Here is a 16600-nt window from a genome sequence, read left to right as displayed (position 1 = left end):
TTACAGACTATTAAGATCGATAAGGCAAGACATTTATTCACTTATGTCCAAGATTACGATTGTCATAGTTTAATTTTAATCGCGTGTTTGTTTGTTTTTTATATAATTTTTATTATCAGAATCAGAGTCGACTCCGATGATTCCGGAATCGACAGACTAAGCGCGTGCTCGGCGCCTGATGCCACGCGCTGGAGTCGACTCTGGGGAAATGATTCAGCAAAGAATGACTTAAACTTAAGAGTGCGAAAGTATGAAATATGTTTAATTTATATTCATCTCAGATTATAAATACATATCTTATATCCATATACTTATTTTATATTCTGCGTGTTTAGTATTATCGGTGAATTATGTTGAGGACTCGGATCAGAATTGGAGTCGGTACATGAACCGTCAAATCACTGAGGGAGAAAAAAAAAACTCTCGTGTTTACCTCAGAAACACACTTTAAGTTTGTTCTCGTGAGGTGACATTAAATCTGAGGTGTCACCCGGGTGTTAAAATGTCGAATTTATTGTGTACATCCCTTGTCTAGCTTAGCGAGCTAGTCCGCTAACAGGCTAAGCATCATGTTAGCCACCTCGCTAGCCGTTTCTTTGTGGACAGGAGCCCATACCGTAGCCACGCCCACTCCTCCCCTCATCTTCCTGACAGAGATCTTACGTAGGCAGTAACTGTCTTCGATCTGGATTATGATTGGTTGGAGCGAGCTAGCAACGGCGGTCACTTCATGAATATGCAAAATTACAGCAGCAGTCAGGCTAGTGTGTGCTAACAAACAGCGAGCTAGGCTAGTTAGGAAGAGAGCGCAGGGATACAGCGAAAGAACGAGGCAAAAACAAACACGAGAAAAAAAAAGGAAGCGAAAGAAAGAGGGGAAGGGATATCAGTGTGTGTGTGTGTGTGTGTGTGTGTATATATATAAATATATAAATATATACAGGAGGGGGAAGAAGAAAAGAGGTGGTTTCCGCCATGATTGTGTGTTTGTAGGACTGGCGATGAAACCGAGTAGCCATGGCCATGTCTCTGAGTGCAGACGATGAGGATTACGACTCGGACACAGCCGAACAGGTCAGATCACACACACACACACACACACACACACACACACACACCATTAACATGAAGAGTTCTGTACACTTTCCTTCACACTCAGTGTGGCTCTGCTTCCTGATTCTGCTTTAAAATGGAAGACTCTCTCTCTCTCTCACACACACACACACTCACTCACACACACACACACACACACTCGCTCTACATACTTGGTTTCTTGCCTCCGTCCTTCTGTCTTTCTAGTAAATGCAATAAGTGAGTGATCTCAGATCTGTCTCTCTCTAACTGGTCCACTCAGGATGTTGTCCCCTGTCCCCTGTCCACTACATGTCCACACTTCCTGTTTCCCTGTCCCAAGTGTTTTAGGACCAGGTTGTGTTTTTATTCAGTAACAGGGTGACAGATGGAGCTGAAGTTTGGCTTAGGTGTGTGTGTGTGTGTGGAGGTGTGAGACAGGTCAAAGGAGAAACATCAGGAGCTTTCCTTCAGCATGACTGGACCTGTGTGTTCCTCCAGTTTCAGTACAAACATACTCAAAAGGAAAGAACACGTGTGTGTGTGTGTGTGTGTGTTTGTGTGTGTGTGAAAAATAAGTTTTGTCTTCCTGGATGGAAAGCTAAAATTTTCCTGTGTTATTCCCATCTTGTTACAGCAAAAGAAACCAAAAGCACAAAAAGAAAGGTTTAATATCTTAAATCATCAGTTCTTTATTATGGATAATTTACCCGAACGACTTCTAAAAAGAAAGAAAAAAAAGCATAAAAATGGTTTTACTGTTGGTGTTGCTATAGTAACAAAAAGGGGTGCCAATAATTTTAGTTCCGATTAGAAATCATTGAAATGTCTCTGTGCCAGATGTGTGAAATTCTGCTTTTTCTCTGGCTGTGTGTCAGATGTAGTGCACTAGGTAGTGAGTGTGTACAGGGAACAGGAAGGCTTAATCTGGTTGACACCTGATATTTTAAGAGAAACATATTTGATTAAAGTAACACTTTAGGTTTGAGTTTAAAATCAGAAAACGATCCTCTAGTCTTGGGAGAGGGGAGCTGTGTGGATTGGCTCGCAGCGCGAACATCACCTCTATCAGATTGTTTTTGTTTGTTTGTTTTTTTAAGAAAAATAAAAGTAAATTGTATAAATGATATATCATGTTCTAAAAACTTAAAATTTTACTCTTAAATAACCTGATAATGGACCAACACAAGCAGATTTAAAAGTTGAGTGGGGTGCCAATATTTTCAACATGTGAGGAAGAACAATGTACTGTAGAGGATACAGAGAGTACAGCATGATCTGTTCAAGACAGGTGATGACATAATAGTCCCGGTCGTGTTCGACTGGCGCGTCTTGATGATGTCATCCTGTTCTTTATTTTGAAAGTTAGCACGCCCTCGAGGCATTGTTTACTCATGAGTGTGTTTTTTATACATTCTAGATAAGATTTAGTTATAGTTATGATTCTAACTGTTAAAGTGGTCGAGTAGTATTCATGTTAATCCTTTAATTAAATAAAGTGACGTAAATTAAAAGTGACTTGCTTACATACTGATCGTGATTATATATTAACTGTAGTTAAATCATGTCTGTGTAAACACTTGATCCGATCGTCTCTCTTGTTGGGATAAACGTGTGTGTGTTTGCCCCATGTTGGGGTAACATTAGGTCAGGTGATGAGTTTCTGGAGGGGACAATTAAGCTTCTGTTCCTGATACGTGAGGGCGTCTCTCTTTTGTCTGAGAACCGATTGGATCAGTATTTCACACACAGTGATGCTTCCGACCAATCACAGAGGAGACCAATCATCACCAGAAAGGCGGGGCTTATCAGAAAATATAGGAAGCTTAAATTGACATCAAAGTTGGAGAAAATCTTCTTTTGTCATATTCCTGGCAGATAAAACACTCGTCAGCGAGCAGAGCCAGAGAGTCTGTGTGTGTCTGTGTGTGTGTGTGTGTGTGTGAGAAATGTTATTTTCAGATAAAATGCTTTGAGCGTGTACACTCGCACCTCTTATCAGATCAGTGTCTATGTAAACAGTTCAGCTGGAATGTCTAATCACAATGATTTCTATCAGGCTGTAGGAAATGTGTGTGTGTGTGTGTGTGTCCACTTGGCTACTGAGAGAGCAAAGTCAGGAAAGTGAAGAATAAATAGAACTGATTTAAATGACTCATTATTTACGTGTGTGTGTGTGAGAGTAAGAGAGACGCTGCTGTCTGTGTGGTTGTTAATGTGTTTGTTTGTGTCTGTGTATTCAGTGGAACTGCTCATAGATGACTTTACTCGAATGAGTGATTTATGGGAAATGTTATGTGTGTATATGAATGAGACGAAAGTCAGTTTCCCTCAGAACTGGAAATCTAGGTTGTGTGTGTGTGTGTGTGTGTGTGTGTGTGTAAATATGCAGATTAAAAGTTGCGTTGGTCCACAGCGCTTGATTTCTCCCTGTTGTGTTATTACTCTTATTATTATTTACCAAATTAAATGACGTCCAGTTTTTAAGTCGCTGCTTTTTGGTTGTTTTGATAACATCATGCAACGTCATAAAATTAATTTTATCCATCAGTGAAGATGAACCCTCCATAGATGTGATCCTCTGTTGATTCAGTACATTCAGGTGGTCACTCTGGAATAGGGACTCAATCAGGTCACATGACCTTTCTCCATCACTCCAAAGTCCAGTTTTTATGTTTTCTAACAAACTGAAGCCTTTTGTTCTGATGAGTCTCAATAACAACTGGTTAGCTTGTTAAGTCAGCTCTTTCCCACTTCACTAAGTGTTTAAGTGATCTCATGTCACGTTTGTTTAAAACTTTTGTCCTTGACCTATTTGACCTTTTCAAAATTCCAATTTTATAATATATTGTGTCAGTAAGGATATGGTAACGTGTGTGAACTATTATACTATTATTTCCTTATGACCTGTGAACTATTTGATTGTTTTTGTTATTAAAATGTCAGTTAAACATTTGTTTAGATTATGAACATAGTGTTTTTATCATTCTGTGTGTGTGTGTGTGTGTGTGTGTGTGTGTGTTTATACAACATTGCTGCTGATGTGAGCAGACACACTTGTGGCTTGTGTAGTAATTCAGTCATGTGTGTGTTTTGTGTTCTATTGTATACACCAACCTGTAAATGCTCTTTTGGACAATTTTCATCAATTGCTAATTTGCACTAACTATCTTTATCTTTATCTAATTAGGTCTCTTAGTTAGTTAGTTAGTTTCTGTTAATTTATGTTGTAAATTTATGTTGTTTTTGCACCTTGGTCCTGGAGGAACGTTGTTTTGTTTCACTGTGTACTAACTGTATATGGTTGAAGTGACAATAGAAGACGACTTGACTTGACGTACTTGACTCATGGTGTTCTCTCTCTCTCTCTCTCTCTCTCTCTCTCTGCTCCACAGCAAAGGCCCGCCAACCGGCCCAAACCCAAGATGGCGTCCACGCCCACGGCGTCCACGCCCACCACCTCTACGTCCTCCTCCTCGGCGGGGGGCGTGGTGAAGCTGCCATCCAACCGGAGCTCGTCGGGGGCACGGCGCAGACGCACACGCTGCAGGAAGTGTGAGGCGTGTGTAAGGAGTGAGTGTGGAGAGTGTCACTTCTGTAAGGACATGAAGAAGTTCGGGGGACCGGGACGCATGAAGCAGTCCTGTATCATGAGGCAGTGTATCGCTGTAAGATCTCACACACACACCTTCTAATAAATGACCAGTTTTTTAGTTGTGTCCCAATCCACACCCTCTGAATAAAGAATGTATTTCATTGTAACTGTGAGTGTGTGTATGTGTGTGTGTACACAGCCTGTTCTGCCTCACACAGCGGTGTGTGTGGTGTGTGGAGAAGCCGGTAAAGAGGACACACTTGACGATGAGGAGGAGAAGTTTAACGCCATGCTAATGGAGTGCTCCATCTGCAACGAGATCGTCCACCCGAACTGCCTGAAGGTCAGACGGGGGCTGCGTCCCAATCCACCTCTACACCTTAACGTCTGTGTCCTAAATACTGGGGCTGCGTCCCGATCCACCGCTACACTACTGACTGTGTTCTAAACCCTTGTTTGTGTTAAGCCACTGTTAAATGTTGAATTCTCTCTGTATCTCTCAGGTGAAGGACGCTGCGGGCGTGGTCAACGATGAGCTCCCTAACTGCTGGGAGTGTCCCAAATGTAACTACGCAGGGAAGACTGGGAAAGTGAGTTTCAGAAGAGCGATCAGTGTGATGGTGCACTTACACCAGAGTCACGAAATTATTACACAGACAGTGTTTATTACATGTTTCATTTATTTAAAGTAATATAATAGAGTGTGTAACTACCACAACAACTAAAAAGTCTAAAAGCGTGAGGTTTAAATCCGTTGTTTAAAGCGTGAGGTATAAAGTCGTCTCGTCTCGTCTCGTCCTCTTGGCCTGCAAGCAAAAACGAGGCCCAGGATTTAAGTACGCGTCCAACCTGCCGGGCTCGCTGCTGCGGGAGCAGAAGTCCACGCGGGACGGCAAGGACGAGGGCGAGCGCAGGAGGGCCGAGAGGGACGACGCCACCAGGATGCCCTGTGACGACACGCCCACGCTGCTGATGCCCAGAGACGTGCCCCGCCCCCGACCCGACATGCCCAACTTCCTCAGGAAGAAGAAGAAGCTGTTTGATGATGACGATGAGGAAGAGGACACCGGTGCGAAGAAGAAGGTAACATCAAAGTCTGGGTGGGAGGTTACTCACTACCCCTTACTCACTACCCCTTACTCGCTAACCCTACTCTCTATAGCTTACTCCTTATCCCCTACCGCTTACTCACTAAACCCTTACTCGCTAACCCTACTCTCTATAGCTTACTCCCTATCCCTTAAACCCTTACTCACTACCCCTTACTCACTCCCCTTTACTCACTAACCCTACTCTCTATAGCTTACTCCCTACCCCCATACTCGCTAACCCTACTCTCTATAGCTTACCCCCTACCCCTTAAACCCTTACTCACTACCCCTTACTCCATAATCCTTAAACCTTTACTCACTACCCCTTACTCCATACTCCTTAAACTCTTACTCACTACCCCTTACTCTCTAATGCTCACTCCTTAAAGCTTACTCCCTACCCCTTACTCATTAACCCTACTCTCTATAGCTTACTTCCTACCCCTTAAACCCTTACTCACTACCCCTTACTCCCTACCCCCTTACTCCCTACTCCTTAAACCCTTACTCACTACCCCTTTACTTCCTGCTCACTCCTTTTTCTCTACCTCTTACTACCTACCCTTTCCCCCATACTTTCTAACTCCTTATTCCTTAACCCCTTACTCTCTCCCCCTTACTCATTACCCCCTACAACCTACGCTTACAAATTACTCCTTAAACCCCTTACTCTCTACCCCTTAGCTTTCCACTATACCACACCCCTATACTGTAGCCCTACTCCCTGTCCCCCAAATACACATGCACTAGTTGTGGGTGACCCCTGGTATAACCCTGTCCTTTGTGTGCAGCTGAAGAAGCCGTGGAAGCCGGAGGATTCGTTACTGCCGAAGATGTCCTCGATGAAGATGGAGGAAGAGGAGCAGTCAGAGGCGGAGGACGAGAGGGACGATGAGAACAAACAGCCGCCACGCGGCCCAACCAGGAAGGAGTTCGGGACTGTGAGGAAGCAGGAGGACGAGGAGGACGAGGACGACACGCACAAGGTAGACGAGTGTGTTTTTATGGCCGCACGTTATCCCGCACTGACAGATCCTCGTGTGTGTGTGTGTAATGCTGACCTCACGCCTCTGTGTCAGTTTGTGAAGGAGGAGGAGGAGGAGGAGGATGAAGGCAGCGAGCTGCAGGAGCGCGTGCAGAGAGCGCAGCGCGCCAAACGAGCCCAGCGCAGGAGGACCGGACGCAACGAGCACCCGCTCGCTAACGAGAACCTGCAGCCCGACGACAGCGAGAACGACGAGGTCGACAAGAAGAACTTCAGGAACGGAGAGAACGGAGAGAGGGCGCACCTGCGGGCGCGGGAGATGAACGGCAAGGACCTCACACACACACACACACACACACACACACACACCGTGTGTTACATATCCATAGTTATAGTGTGTGTAGAACTGTTGAAATAATGGTGTGTGTATATATGTGTGTGCGCGCAGGTGCATCATGGGAGTTGCGTCACTTTTACCCGTCTCAGATCGTACCCCTGGGTCTGAACCGTATCCCCCCGCCCATACGCCCGCCGCCCCCCCGCTCGCCACCCAAATGTGTCCAGATGGAGCGTCACGTGATCCGGCCTCCGCCCATCTGCCCTCCTCCCGACAGGCTGCCTCTGGCCGATGGGCGGAGCCACGTGCTGCAGCGTGAAACCTGGTTGGCCATTTTCAGTCACCTGAGTCACCGTGAGCTGTGTGTGTGTATGAGGGTGTGTCGCACCTGGAACCGCTGGTGAGGGAGTGTTAACATCTGGGCGCATCATCAATGCTGGATTAGAGTAACGGTCTCTAATAACTCTGTGTGTGTGTGTGTAGGTGCTGTGATAAGCGGTTATGGATAAAGATCAACGTGAGCCGCTGTAAGTCCATCACCCCTCTGATGCTGAGCGGAATCATCCGGAGACAGCCCCTCACACTGGACCTCAGCTGGACCAACATCTCCAAGAAGCAACTGAGCTGGCTCATCAACAGGCTGCCTGGTCAGTGTGTGTGTGTGTGTGTGTGTGTGTGAGATATCCAGGGAAATTGCTTAGCAACAGCTCAACAGATCTGTATCATACAGTTATTCATCACATAATTTATTGATTGTGTGTGTGTGTGTGTGTGTGTGCAGGTCTGCGTGTGTTGATCCTCTCCGGGTGTTCCTGGGCGGCCGTCTCCGCTCTCTGTACCTCCAGCTGTCCTCTCCTGCGCTCGTTGGACCTGCAGTGGGTGGAGGGACTGAGAGACACACAGATTAAAGACCTGCTGTCTCCACCTACAGACAACAGGCCAGGTAACACACACTGTCACACACACAATATTTTATGACGTCCACGATAAACGTGATAGTTAAGTGTAAATACTATTTAATGCACACTGATTGCGAGCCAATCAGAGTATAGAGCATTTCCATTTAAATGAGCTGTTGCTATGGAGACAATAACATATAAATATGAGTGTAGTATATAGAGAATTAATTAACACCTTCCAACCAATCAGGAGACAGAACTCAGCAACAATGTGATGTCATTAGTTAATACCGTGCTGATATACAGTACAACAGACTCGAGTGTGATATCACTTTTATACAACAGTCCCTCAAACACCATTAATTATCAACAGATTATAAACTGTTTCCTTATTCAACTAGTTATTTAGCTCCGCCCACACACATCAATCTGGACAGTGCTGGACAGTGAGTGAGGGACAGTGAGTGAGGGACAGTTGGTGAGGGACGGTCGGTGAGGGACGGTCGGTGAGGGACAGTGAGTGAGGGACGGTCGGTGAGGGACAGTGAGTGAGGGACGGTCGGTGAGGGACGGTCGGTGAGGGACAGTGAGTGAGGGACAGTGAGTGAGGGACGGTCGGTGAGGGACGGTGAGTGAGGGACAGTGAGTGAGGGACAGTGAGTGAGGGACAGTGAGTGAGGGACAGTGAGTGAGGGACGGTCGGTGAGGGACGGTCGGTGAGGGACAGTGAGTGAGGGACAGTGAGTGAGGGACAGTGAGTGTAATCCCGCGGAGGTGAGTGTGGAGTTAAACTCTGGATCCAGAAGGTGAGGAGAATAAACCATGGAGCTGGTGGACGGTCCTGAGAAACTCACAGGATTTACTGTATATTTACACTTATTACACTTTAGAGTATCAGCTCCGTTTAATAGGAAGCTAGTGCACTATGTAGGGTGTACAATCCCCCTTGTTCCACACAGTGAGTAGTGCCCTTGATCAGGGGTTAGAGAAGGATTTGGGATTCGGCCTCGTGTTAGAAGTTAGTTAGCTTTGGACGGTTCAGAGGCGATTCAGAACGACTTAGAAGTGATTAGTGCAGAGACGCCCAGTCATACAGAGAGTTACACAGCACAGTGCTGTTACTGTCTATTATCAGCACTCGGGGAATAACGCCTCTCGCCCAATCAGATTACTGGCTGAGAATTAACAGTTGTTCAAGTATGATGTTACGTAACACATGGGGTGTGTGTTTCAGGTCAGATGGACACTCGGAGTAAACTGCGGAACGTTCTGGATCTACGTCTCTCAGGGTTGGACATCACTGATGTGTCTCTCCGTCTCATCATCAAAAGCATGCCGCTGTTAAAACATCTGGATCTCAGTTACTGTAACCACGTCAACGACCAGAGCGTTAACCTGCTGACCGCCGCTGGGACGACCACCCGCGACTCTCTCACAGACATCAACCTGTCAGGTACACACACACACACACACACACACACACACACAAACTGTGGGAAATTACCAGATTACACACCTGATTGTAAAACCAGTAAACCAGTGTCTTTTGTACTTTCTGCATCCCGCGTCCCTTTTTGATGACATCATTACGTCACTTCTCTACAACAGAAAAAGCCTGTTTGTAATCTCTCTCTCTCTCTCTCTCTCTCTGTGTGTGTGTGTGTGTGTGTGTGTGTGTGCAGTGTGTAACAGGATAACGGATCAGTCCCTGAGTTACTTTAAGCGCTGTGCGAGTATCTGTCGTATCGACCTGCGCTTCTGTAAGCAGGTGAGCAGGCAGGCGTGCGAGCGCTTCATCGCCGAGATGTCCGTCAGCGTCTCCTTCTGCCTGAAGGAGGAGAAACTGCTGCAGAAGCTCAGCTAACACACACACACACACACTCTCTCTCACACACACACATGGTGAACATTCAACACAGGACATTAAAGCATGTGTTATACAATAAAATATGTATTTAAATAAACAGACAGAAATGGATGTGTCTCTCACACACATACACACACACGGTCATCGTGTTTCTATTGGAGCGCGATGTCGCTGCTCATCGTGTGTGTGTGTTCAGTTTCAGTTAAATATGGTTTGGTGGGTTTTTATCTCTGTATAATGGAATTTTTTTATACGTTTGTTGTTTATGTTCAACGTTTTGCTTCTGTATCGCCATGGTTACAGCATTTCATCATGAAAACGCAGCACGCTTCAGTTGTCTCCGTCAGCAGGGCGGGGGCGGGGCTCGAATCAAATGAGCCGTTAACGATGGACTGATCGTGTTGGAACGAAGCTCCGCCCCTTTTCTCCACGACTCGTCCGGGTCGGGTCGGCGCTGGAGAAGCTGCTGCAGTGGTTTATTATTGAATCAGTGCCATGCTTTCAGGCTCCATACCTCACGAGGCGTGTGTGTGTGTTAGAAATGAAATCGAGTGGAAGCTTAAAGAAAGAAAAAAAATCATTTATACATTTGTATGAATTAATGTGAGTTTCAGGTTTTTTTTATTTTAATTAGTGTGTACAGTATGTTTCTGTTCCCCGAGACACACACTCCGGACTCCACACAGACCCGACTGCATCTGGGAGGGGGGTGGCTGTGTGTTTATTATGGCAGTGTTCCCCCTCCATCACAGCGTTCCCCCTCCATCACTCTGCTCAGTAATGATGAGAAACGTTACCGTGTTGTTCCGCTTCAACACTTCAGTGTAAATTTGGCTATTTATATTTGTACGCTGTAATAAAAGAAGAGAAATGCTCAGTTGTGTGTGTGTGTGTGTGTGTTATGGAGCACAGCCCGAGGATACTGCACAAAGTGAGCTAAGCTGATATTCCCGCTAATTTATTGCACAGTTGCTATGGTAACACATGCTTTCAGATACACCTGCTCACTGTTTAGTCTCAATCCTAAGAGTTCTCATCCGTGTGTGTGATACAAACCTAGCTCTGATTTTCTCATCACACTCATTCAGGGTTAAATTAAGAAAGTTATTATAAGATCACAAGCTTGTAGGTAACCACATAAAGTTCTGGTTTATTGGGTCTAAGCACAGGTGCCCCTTTTCCACCAAAGTGAACCAGGTGTTAGTTCATGTCTGGTGCCTCAGTGCCGGTTTAATACTGAACCTCCCAAGAACTGCCTTTGTTTGTCCATTGGCTAAAGAGTCACATTAGTTCACTGTACAGTATACAGAGTCAGCCAAAAAATGTAGACACACTTCAGGAAAAGAAAAATGTGAAGAAATATTTTAATACTAAATTTATTGATATGCTAATTTATTGTTATATTGTTAATATAATACACATCATACTACTTGTATACATGTATGTATAGTGTGTATACATTTTTTTGTCTGACTCTGTATGTATATCTGTGTACGTCTCTACTTTCACAATGCTAGCGACAAAAACAAAAAGTGTGTGCAGTTCACCATTTGAGCTGGCCGCTGCGCGTTGAGTAAATTGTTTTTCAAGATGGCGGTCCCGGGAAAGTGTTGGCACCCCATGGAGCTGTTAATTTTATATATTTTTTTATTTTGTCAGACGGCCGGTGCTTTGGGCGTTAAAATCAAAGAAATTATTCAAAATCAGACAGAACAGCAGAGCATTTTGGATTAAAAACTTTCAAAGACAAAAATAATGAAACAGCGTTATTAGTTTTTATTATCGGTGTAAATATTTTAGCAGAAGGCAGAGTTGCATGTAGTGTGTTAGTTCAGCATGGAGTCAAACAGATTTAAAATATTTTTACATGAAAATAAACATTTGATTACAAGACATCAGACCGGACTGATGAAGAATTAAAACACACACACACACACACACATATTGCTCAGGAGGTTCCAGGTGAACCTGCGTCTTGTGGACATCATCCTGAAGATTCAGTGTCGACTTGTTTTCACACACACACGAGAAGATGAGTATTTAAAACGTTAGATCCACAGTTCTAAAGTAGGAGCCAATCTGACTCCGCAGCCGAGGTTTGTGTGTGTGTGCGTGCGTGTGTGTGTGTGTGTGTGTGCTGCATGGTTGTCTCCTGTGGAATGTTTGCATATGGTGAGACGTCAGGACCTGAAGACGTGGACGGCGCGGATGACGTACTGTCTGCAGATGGGACACTCGCTCATGCGCTTGCCGCACTTGGTACACGTGACCATGTGACCGCACTCCAGCAGCACGCAGTCGATCACCGCGTCCATGCAGATACGGCACAGGTTCTCATCCACCGCCAGTCCTGCGCTCACACCCTCTACACACACACACACACACACACACACACACACACAGACTTGAGTTGAACACAAAGAAGCTCGAAAAATACTAGGGTAATCTTTGATATATATGTGTGTGTGTGTGTGCGCGTGTGTGTGTACTGGACTTGCGGTTGTCCTCTGTCTCCGTGTACAGTCTCTTCACTCGCTCCACCAGCTCCCATTTCTCACAGCAGCCGGAGAAGTTGACGAAGTGCCGGGCGAGGATCTCCTTCAGCTGTCTCACCGTGAGCTGCTCCACCTCGTCCACACACGACAGGTCAGAGAGGGACAATCGCCCCGCCCTCCGCACCACCTGACCAATCACAAAACGCCTCATTAACACCACCATCACCACCGAGGACGCTACGCTTTATTCTGCTACAATTTTCGTGCCCTTACCTCTGGGGTTTGTTCGGGGGGCTCGAGGGTCAAAAGTGATGCGGAGTCACCAAGCTGCTGTAAACACACACACACACACACACACACACACACACACAGGCTAAAAGTAAACCCTCCATGCTAACCCAGATGCTAATACCTCATCATGTTTTTCTTGCCTACTTCACACGAACCTCACTGGTGGACCCCGAGCCGTCGTCCCTGGTGATCGGCTCCTCGTGAGCGGGTGAGAGCGGGGAGGCGGAGTCTGTGGTGGGTGGGGTGTTCGGTGGGCTCGTGGGGAGAGTGGGCGTGTCCGATTCGTCTTCGCTTTCCACCCCTTCATGAAACAGCACCAAATTCACCAAATCCTCTTTTTCTCTGTGAGGAAAAAACAAACAACAAAAAAAGACGAGCTGTTTATAATCAGTGTGTGGTCAGGTGTGTGGTCAGGTGTGTGATCAGGTGTGTGGTCAGGTGTGTGATCAGGTGTGTGGTCAGGTGTGTGATCAGGTGTGTGATCAGGTGTGTGGTCAGGTGTGTGATCAGGTGTGTGATCAGGTGTGTGGTCAGGTGTGTGGTCAGGTGTGTGGTCAGGTGTGTGGTCAGGTGTGTGGTCAGGTGTGTGGTCAGGTGTGTGGTCAGGTGTGTGGTCAGGTGTGTGGTCCGGTGTGGTGGCAGGAAGGCGGAGTATCTGTGCGGTAGACAAGTGGAGACACTGTCTGGAGGGAGAAGTTCAGTAGTCTTTACTGATCAGCCTGCCTCAACATCAGCTTTCCATGTCCTGCACCCTTATGTGACTCGGTGGATCCACAGAGCCTGTGAACCCGTCTCCACTCACCATGCCTCACTGTATCTTCTCACGAGCCTCTTAACACCTACAGAAATACCTGAAGAAGTTCATTGGTCCTTTTGGACCCCACAGGCTTCACTGTCCACCAGGGGGTGCTCTACACAGCAGCGAGCTTCCTCAGTCTCCTGAGTGGTGACCAGAGCTGGATGCGGACTTGTTGAGGTTGCCTGGTTGCTGAGTGTCCAAAGGGACATTTGGACAGGACAGGTGTAGCTGAAAGCTTGAAGTTCAGCCTTTATTTCTCATATACACATGTGAAATTCATTCTTCGCATATTTCAAGGAAGCTGGGGTCAGAGCGCAGGGTCAGCCATGAGACAGCGCCCCTGGACCAGACAGGGTTATGGGCTTTGCTCAAGGCCACAACAATGGCAACCTGACCAGGAACTCGGTGCCTCAACCCTCTAAACTACCACCAACACTGTTGGACGACGGATGAGAAGGAGGTCCCAGGTTTAAACCCCAGCACCACCATCTTGCCACCGAGACGACTCTCGAACCCCTTTGCTAAGAGCAAGCTCATTAGAATATTAGGCCACACCCGCTCCCCATACCTGCAGGTGTCGCTGTTGATGTCGCGCAGTGTCAGGTAGCGCCGCAGGTCTCTCACGCGCAGCGTCATGAGGCGCGGCCTCTGGAACGCCGTCGCCTTCAGCAGGTGGCACGTGCAGCAGATCCTCAGGTTCTCCTGCAGGACCGAACACACCGAGCAGAAACTCCGCCTACACTCGCAACACACGTGCTGAGAACACGCAACACACACACGCAGAAAAAAAATCCAGGTTCTCTCAGATTCTGTACTTCTCCAATAGAGTGATACAGTGTGTGTGTGAGTGTGTGTGTGTGTGTGTGTGAGAGAGAGAGAGATGCTCACCCTTGTCCTGTTAATGGAGAAGCTCTCTCGACATGACTGACAGCTGAGTGTGTGTGACTGAGGGGGTGTGTGTGACTGGGGGGGTGTGTGAGGGTGAGTGTGTCTTTGAGAGTGCGTATGAGTGTGATTGTGTGTGTGAGGGTGTGTACGAGTACGAGAGTGTGTGTGAGTCTGTGTATGAGGGTGTGTGTGAGTCTGTGTATGAGGGTGTGTGTGAGTCTGTCGGTGAGTCTGTGTATGAGGGTGTGTGTGAGTCTGTCTGTGAGTGTGTGTATGAGTCTGTCTGTGAGGGTGTGTGTGTGTGGAATATCCGGTGGACGGAGCGAAGCGGAACGGACCGGCTCCTCCGAACCCGGGCTGCTGCCCTCTCACTGCCCCTGCGCCCATCAGCTCGTTCAGCAGACTACAGCACGATGCCCACACACACGAGGCGCCCGCCTGCACACACACACACACACACACGTTGATTTAATGAATCCTACTGAAAAAAAAAAAAAAAACAGAGCTGTGGGTGTTGACATGTTGACATGATTGACAGGTTGATAGACCCGCCTCCCTGTTGCACTTTCCCCTCTCAATCCTGACTCAGGCTGAGGTGAGAGAGGGGTGTGATTTGAGACGGGGCCGAGCTGGAATAAGGGATTAGTGCACTTCACTTAACACACACACACACACACACACACACACACCTCTTATAACACCTGTTTATCTTATTTTAAAGCTTTTACACTCACATGAGATACATTAATACATTACTCAGAATATCACTGTACAGTAGTGCACTAAGCACAGTGTAGTGCACTAGATACTAGCACACTACACACATTAATAGATAATAACAGTTCTACACACATTAATCCTGTTACAAAGAACTTTATATAATCCAGTTAAACACGTGCCCCCTCCACATTATTCACTCAGCAGCCCTACACCCCTACTGAGAGCACTTCTCTACACACCGGATTGGGACACGGCCCGAGAGTCCGTTAGCAGCGCTAGCTAACTGTTCCCCTGGCTAACTCCCGAAACACAGTGTAACCCGTCAGTGTAACCGCTGTGTACGGGACAGTACAGAGTGTAAACTAATACCGATACCTTCATATCAGCTCCAGAGTCTTAAAGAAAACTAAAAGTTAAAGAGAAAAGGTCAGGAGCCATGTTACACAGCTAATCCACACTGATGCGTCGGTATTCTCAACTTCCGTATAGCAACAAGCTCCGCCCACTATCGCTCTGATTGGCTCGGTTAACTCTAACAACGCGCTGATTGGTCAGTGAGGCAGGCGGTATGTGGTGGGATAAATTTAGCCTCGATTAACTTTAAATGTTTTATTACTTTGAAAATGAAAAAAAAAAAAAAAAATCTTTTTCTTAATAATAAATTAATTATGTTTTGATAGAATATATATAATATATAAATGAAATAATAAGCTTTTAATAAACTAATAACTAACAATTTAATAATAAGTAATAACTAGTAATGTAAAAATTAACAAATAATCACTAATATATCATTATAAATATATATTTATTTGATTTTTATAAATGTAACATTTCTTTTTACAGTCAAGCTCGAAATTATTCACACCCCTGGCAAATTCTGACTTAAAGTTACTTTTATTTAACCAGTAAGATATTTCTTGATAAGAAATGACACCGGCGTCTCCCAGAAGATAATAAGATGTAGAGGCATCATTGTGGAAAAAATTATTACTCATCTTTTATTTACATTTGAACAAAAAGTGTCAGGTCCAAAATTATTCATACCCTTCTCAATAATCAATAGAAAAGCCTTTGTTGGCTATTACAGCAATCAAACGCTTCCTATAATTGCTGACCAGCTTTGTGCACGTCTCCACTGGTTCCTTTGCCCATTCATCTTTAGCGATGAGCTCCAACTCTTTCAGGTTTCAAGGTCTCCTTGCCATCACCCTGATCTTTATCTCCCTCCACAGATTCTCGATTGGATTTAAGTCAGGACTTAAGGCTGGGTTAATGTTTTTGTCTGCTAACCATTTCTTTACCACTTTCGGTGTCTTTTGGGTCGTTGTCATGCTGAAATGTCCACTGGTGCCCAAGGACAAGTTTCTCTGCAGACTGCCTGATAAAATAGTATTATGTTGTCAGTCTTTCGGCTGCTCCTGTCGAGGGGTCGCACAACACCTTGGCACATGTTTTCCACCAGCACTGGCTGGGACTCGAGTCCGGGCCTCCAGTATGTCAGGTGAGAAACCTACCACTGAGCCACCAGTTTCCATTAAAGTATTATATGTATACTAATA

General features: G+C 45.8%; 2 protein-coding genes across 5 annotated transcripts; one reads left to right on the top strand and one right to left on the bottom strand.

Moving 5' to 3' along the window:
* The first annotated feature begins 778 nt into the window (after nucleotides 1-778).
* kdm2ba (lysine (K)-specific demethylase 2Ba) lies at nucleotides 779-10722 on the top strand. 2 transcript variants are annotated; one of them, XM_053504814.1, is made up of 12 exons: nucleotides 779-1074; nucleotides 4467-4739; nucleotides 4866-5009; nucleotides 5170-5256; nucleotides 5480-5749; nucleotides 6549-6743; nucleotides 6837-7068; nucleotides 7191-7479; nucleotides 7563-7726; nucleotides 7861-8022; nucleotides 9213-9431; nucleotides 9661-10722. In XM_053504814.1, the coding sequence occupies exons 1-12, from the start codon at nucleotides 1018-1020 to the stop codon at nucleotides 9840-9842; spliced, it is 2274 nt and encodes a 757-aa protein (XP_053360789.1). In that variant the 5' UTR covers nucleotides 779-1017; the 3' UTR covers nucleotides 9843-10722. The 2 variants fall into 2 exon arrangements, with proteins under 2 accessions (XP_053360789.1, XP_053360788.1); XM_053504813.1 differs by having other exon boundaries at nucleotides 5170-5257; nucleotides 5472-5749.
* An 876-nt stretch (nucleotides 10723-11598) lies between these two features.
* On the bottom strand, nucleotides 11599-15519 carry rnf34a (ring finger protein 34a). Of its 3 annotated transcripts, none has more exons than XM_053503215.1 (7): nucleotides 15414-15519; nucleotides 14319-14756; nucleotides 13999-14186; nucleotides 12787-12973; nucleotides 12614-12670; nucleotides 12335-12527; nucleotides 11599-12210 (listed from the first exon to the last, which is right to left on the bottom strand). In XM_053503215.1, exons 1-7 carry the CDS (start codon nucleotides 15417-15419, stop codon nucleotides 12026-12028), a joined length of 1254 nt encoding a protein of 417 aa, XP_053359190.1. In that variant the 5' UTR covers nucleotides 15420-15519; the 3' UTR covers nucleotides 11599-12025. The 3 variants fall into 3 exon arrangements, with proteins under 3 accessions (XP_053359190.1, XP_053359192.1, XP_053359191.1); XM_053503217.1 differs by having other exon boundaries at nucleotides 12344-12527; XM_053503216.1 differs by having other exon boundaries at nucleotides 12614-12667.
* Between the last annotated feature and the right edge of the window lie 1081 nt (nucleotides 15520-16600).

The sequence above is a fragment of the Clarias gariepinus genome, chromosome 9 (assembly GCF_024256425.1).
Source record: "Clarias gariepinus isolate MV-2021 ecotype Netherlands chromosome 9, CGAR_prim_01v2, whole genome shotgun sequence".
Lineage (NCBI taxonomy): Eukaryota > Metazoa > Chordata > Actinopteri > Siluriformes > Clariidae > Clarias > Clarias gariepinus.
Note: the sequence above shows the minus strand (reverse complement) of the source record. Positions and strands in the feature narration are given on the sequence as shown.

What these genes read in the sequence shown, in the direction of transcription:
- kdm2ba (XM_053504813.1), top strand. Translation starts at nt 1,018, where the DNA reads ATGGCCATGTCTCTGAGTGCAGACGATGAGGATTACGACTCGGACACA. An exon ending in TCATGAGGCAGTGTATCGCT is followed by an intron (nt 4,740 to 4,865) that starts GTAAGATCTCAC and finishes GTGTGTACACAG; the next exon opens with CCTGTTCTGCCTCACACAGC. An exon ending in CACAGACATCAACCTGTCAG is followed by an intron (nt 9,432 to 9,660) that starts GTACACACACAC and finishes GTGTGTGTGCAG; the next exon opens with TGTGTAACAGGATAACGGAT.
- rnf34a (XM_053503215.1), bottom strand. An exon ending in TCTCCATTAACAGGACAAGG is followed by an intron (nt 14,187 to 14,318) that starts GTGAGCATCTCT and finishes GCGTGTTCTCAG; the next exon opens with CACGTGTGTTGCGAGTGTAG. An exon ending in GCTCGGGGTCCACCAGTGAG is followed by an intron (nt 12,671 to 12,786) that starts GTTCGTGTGAAG and finishes GTGTGTTTACAG; the next exon opens with CAGCTTGGTGACTCCGCATC.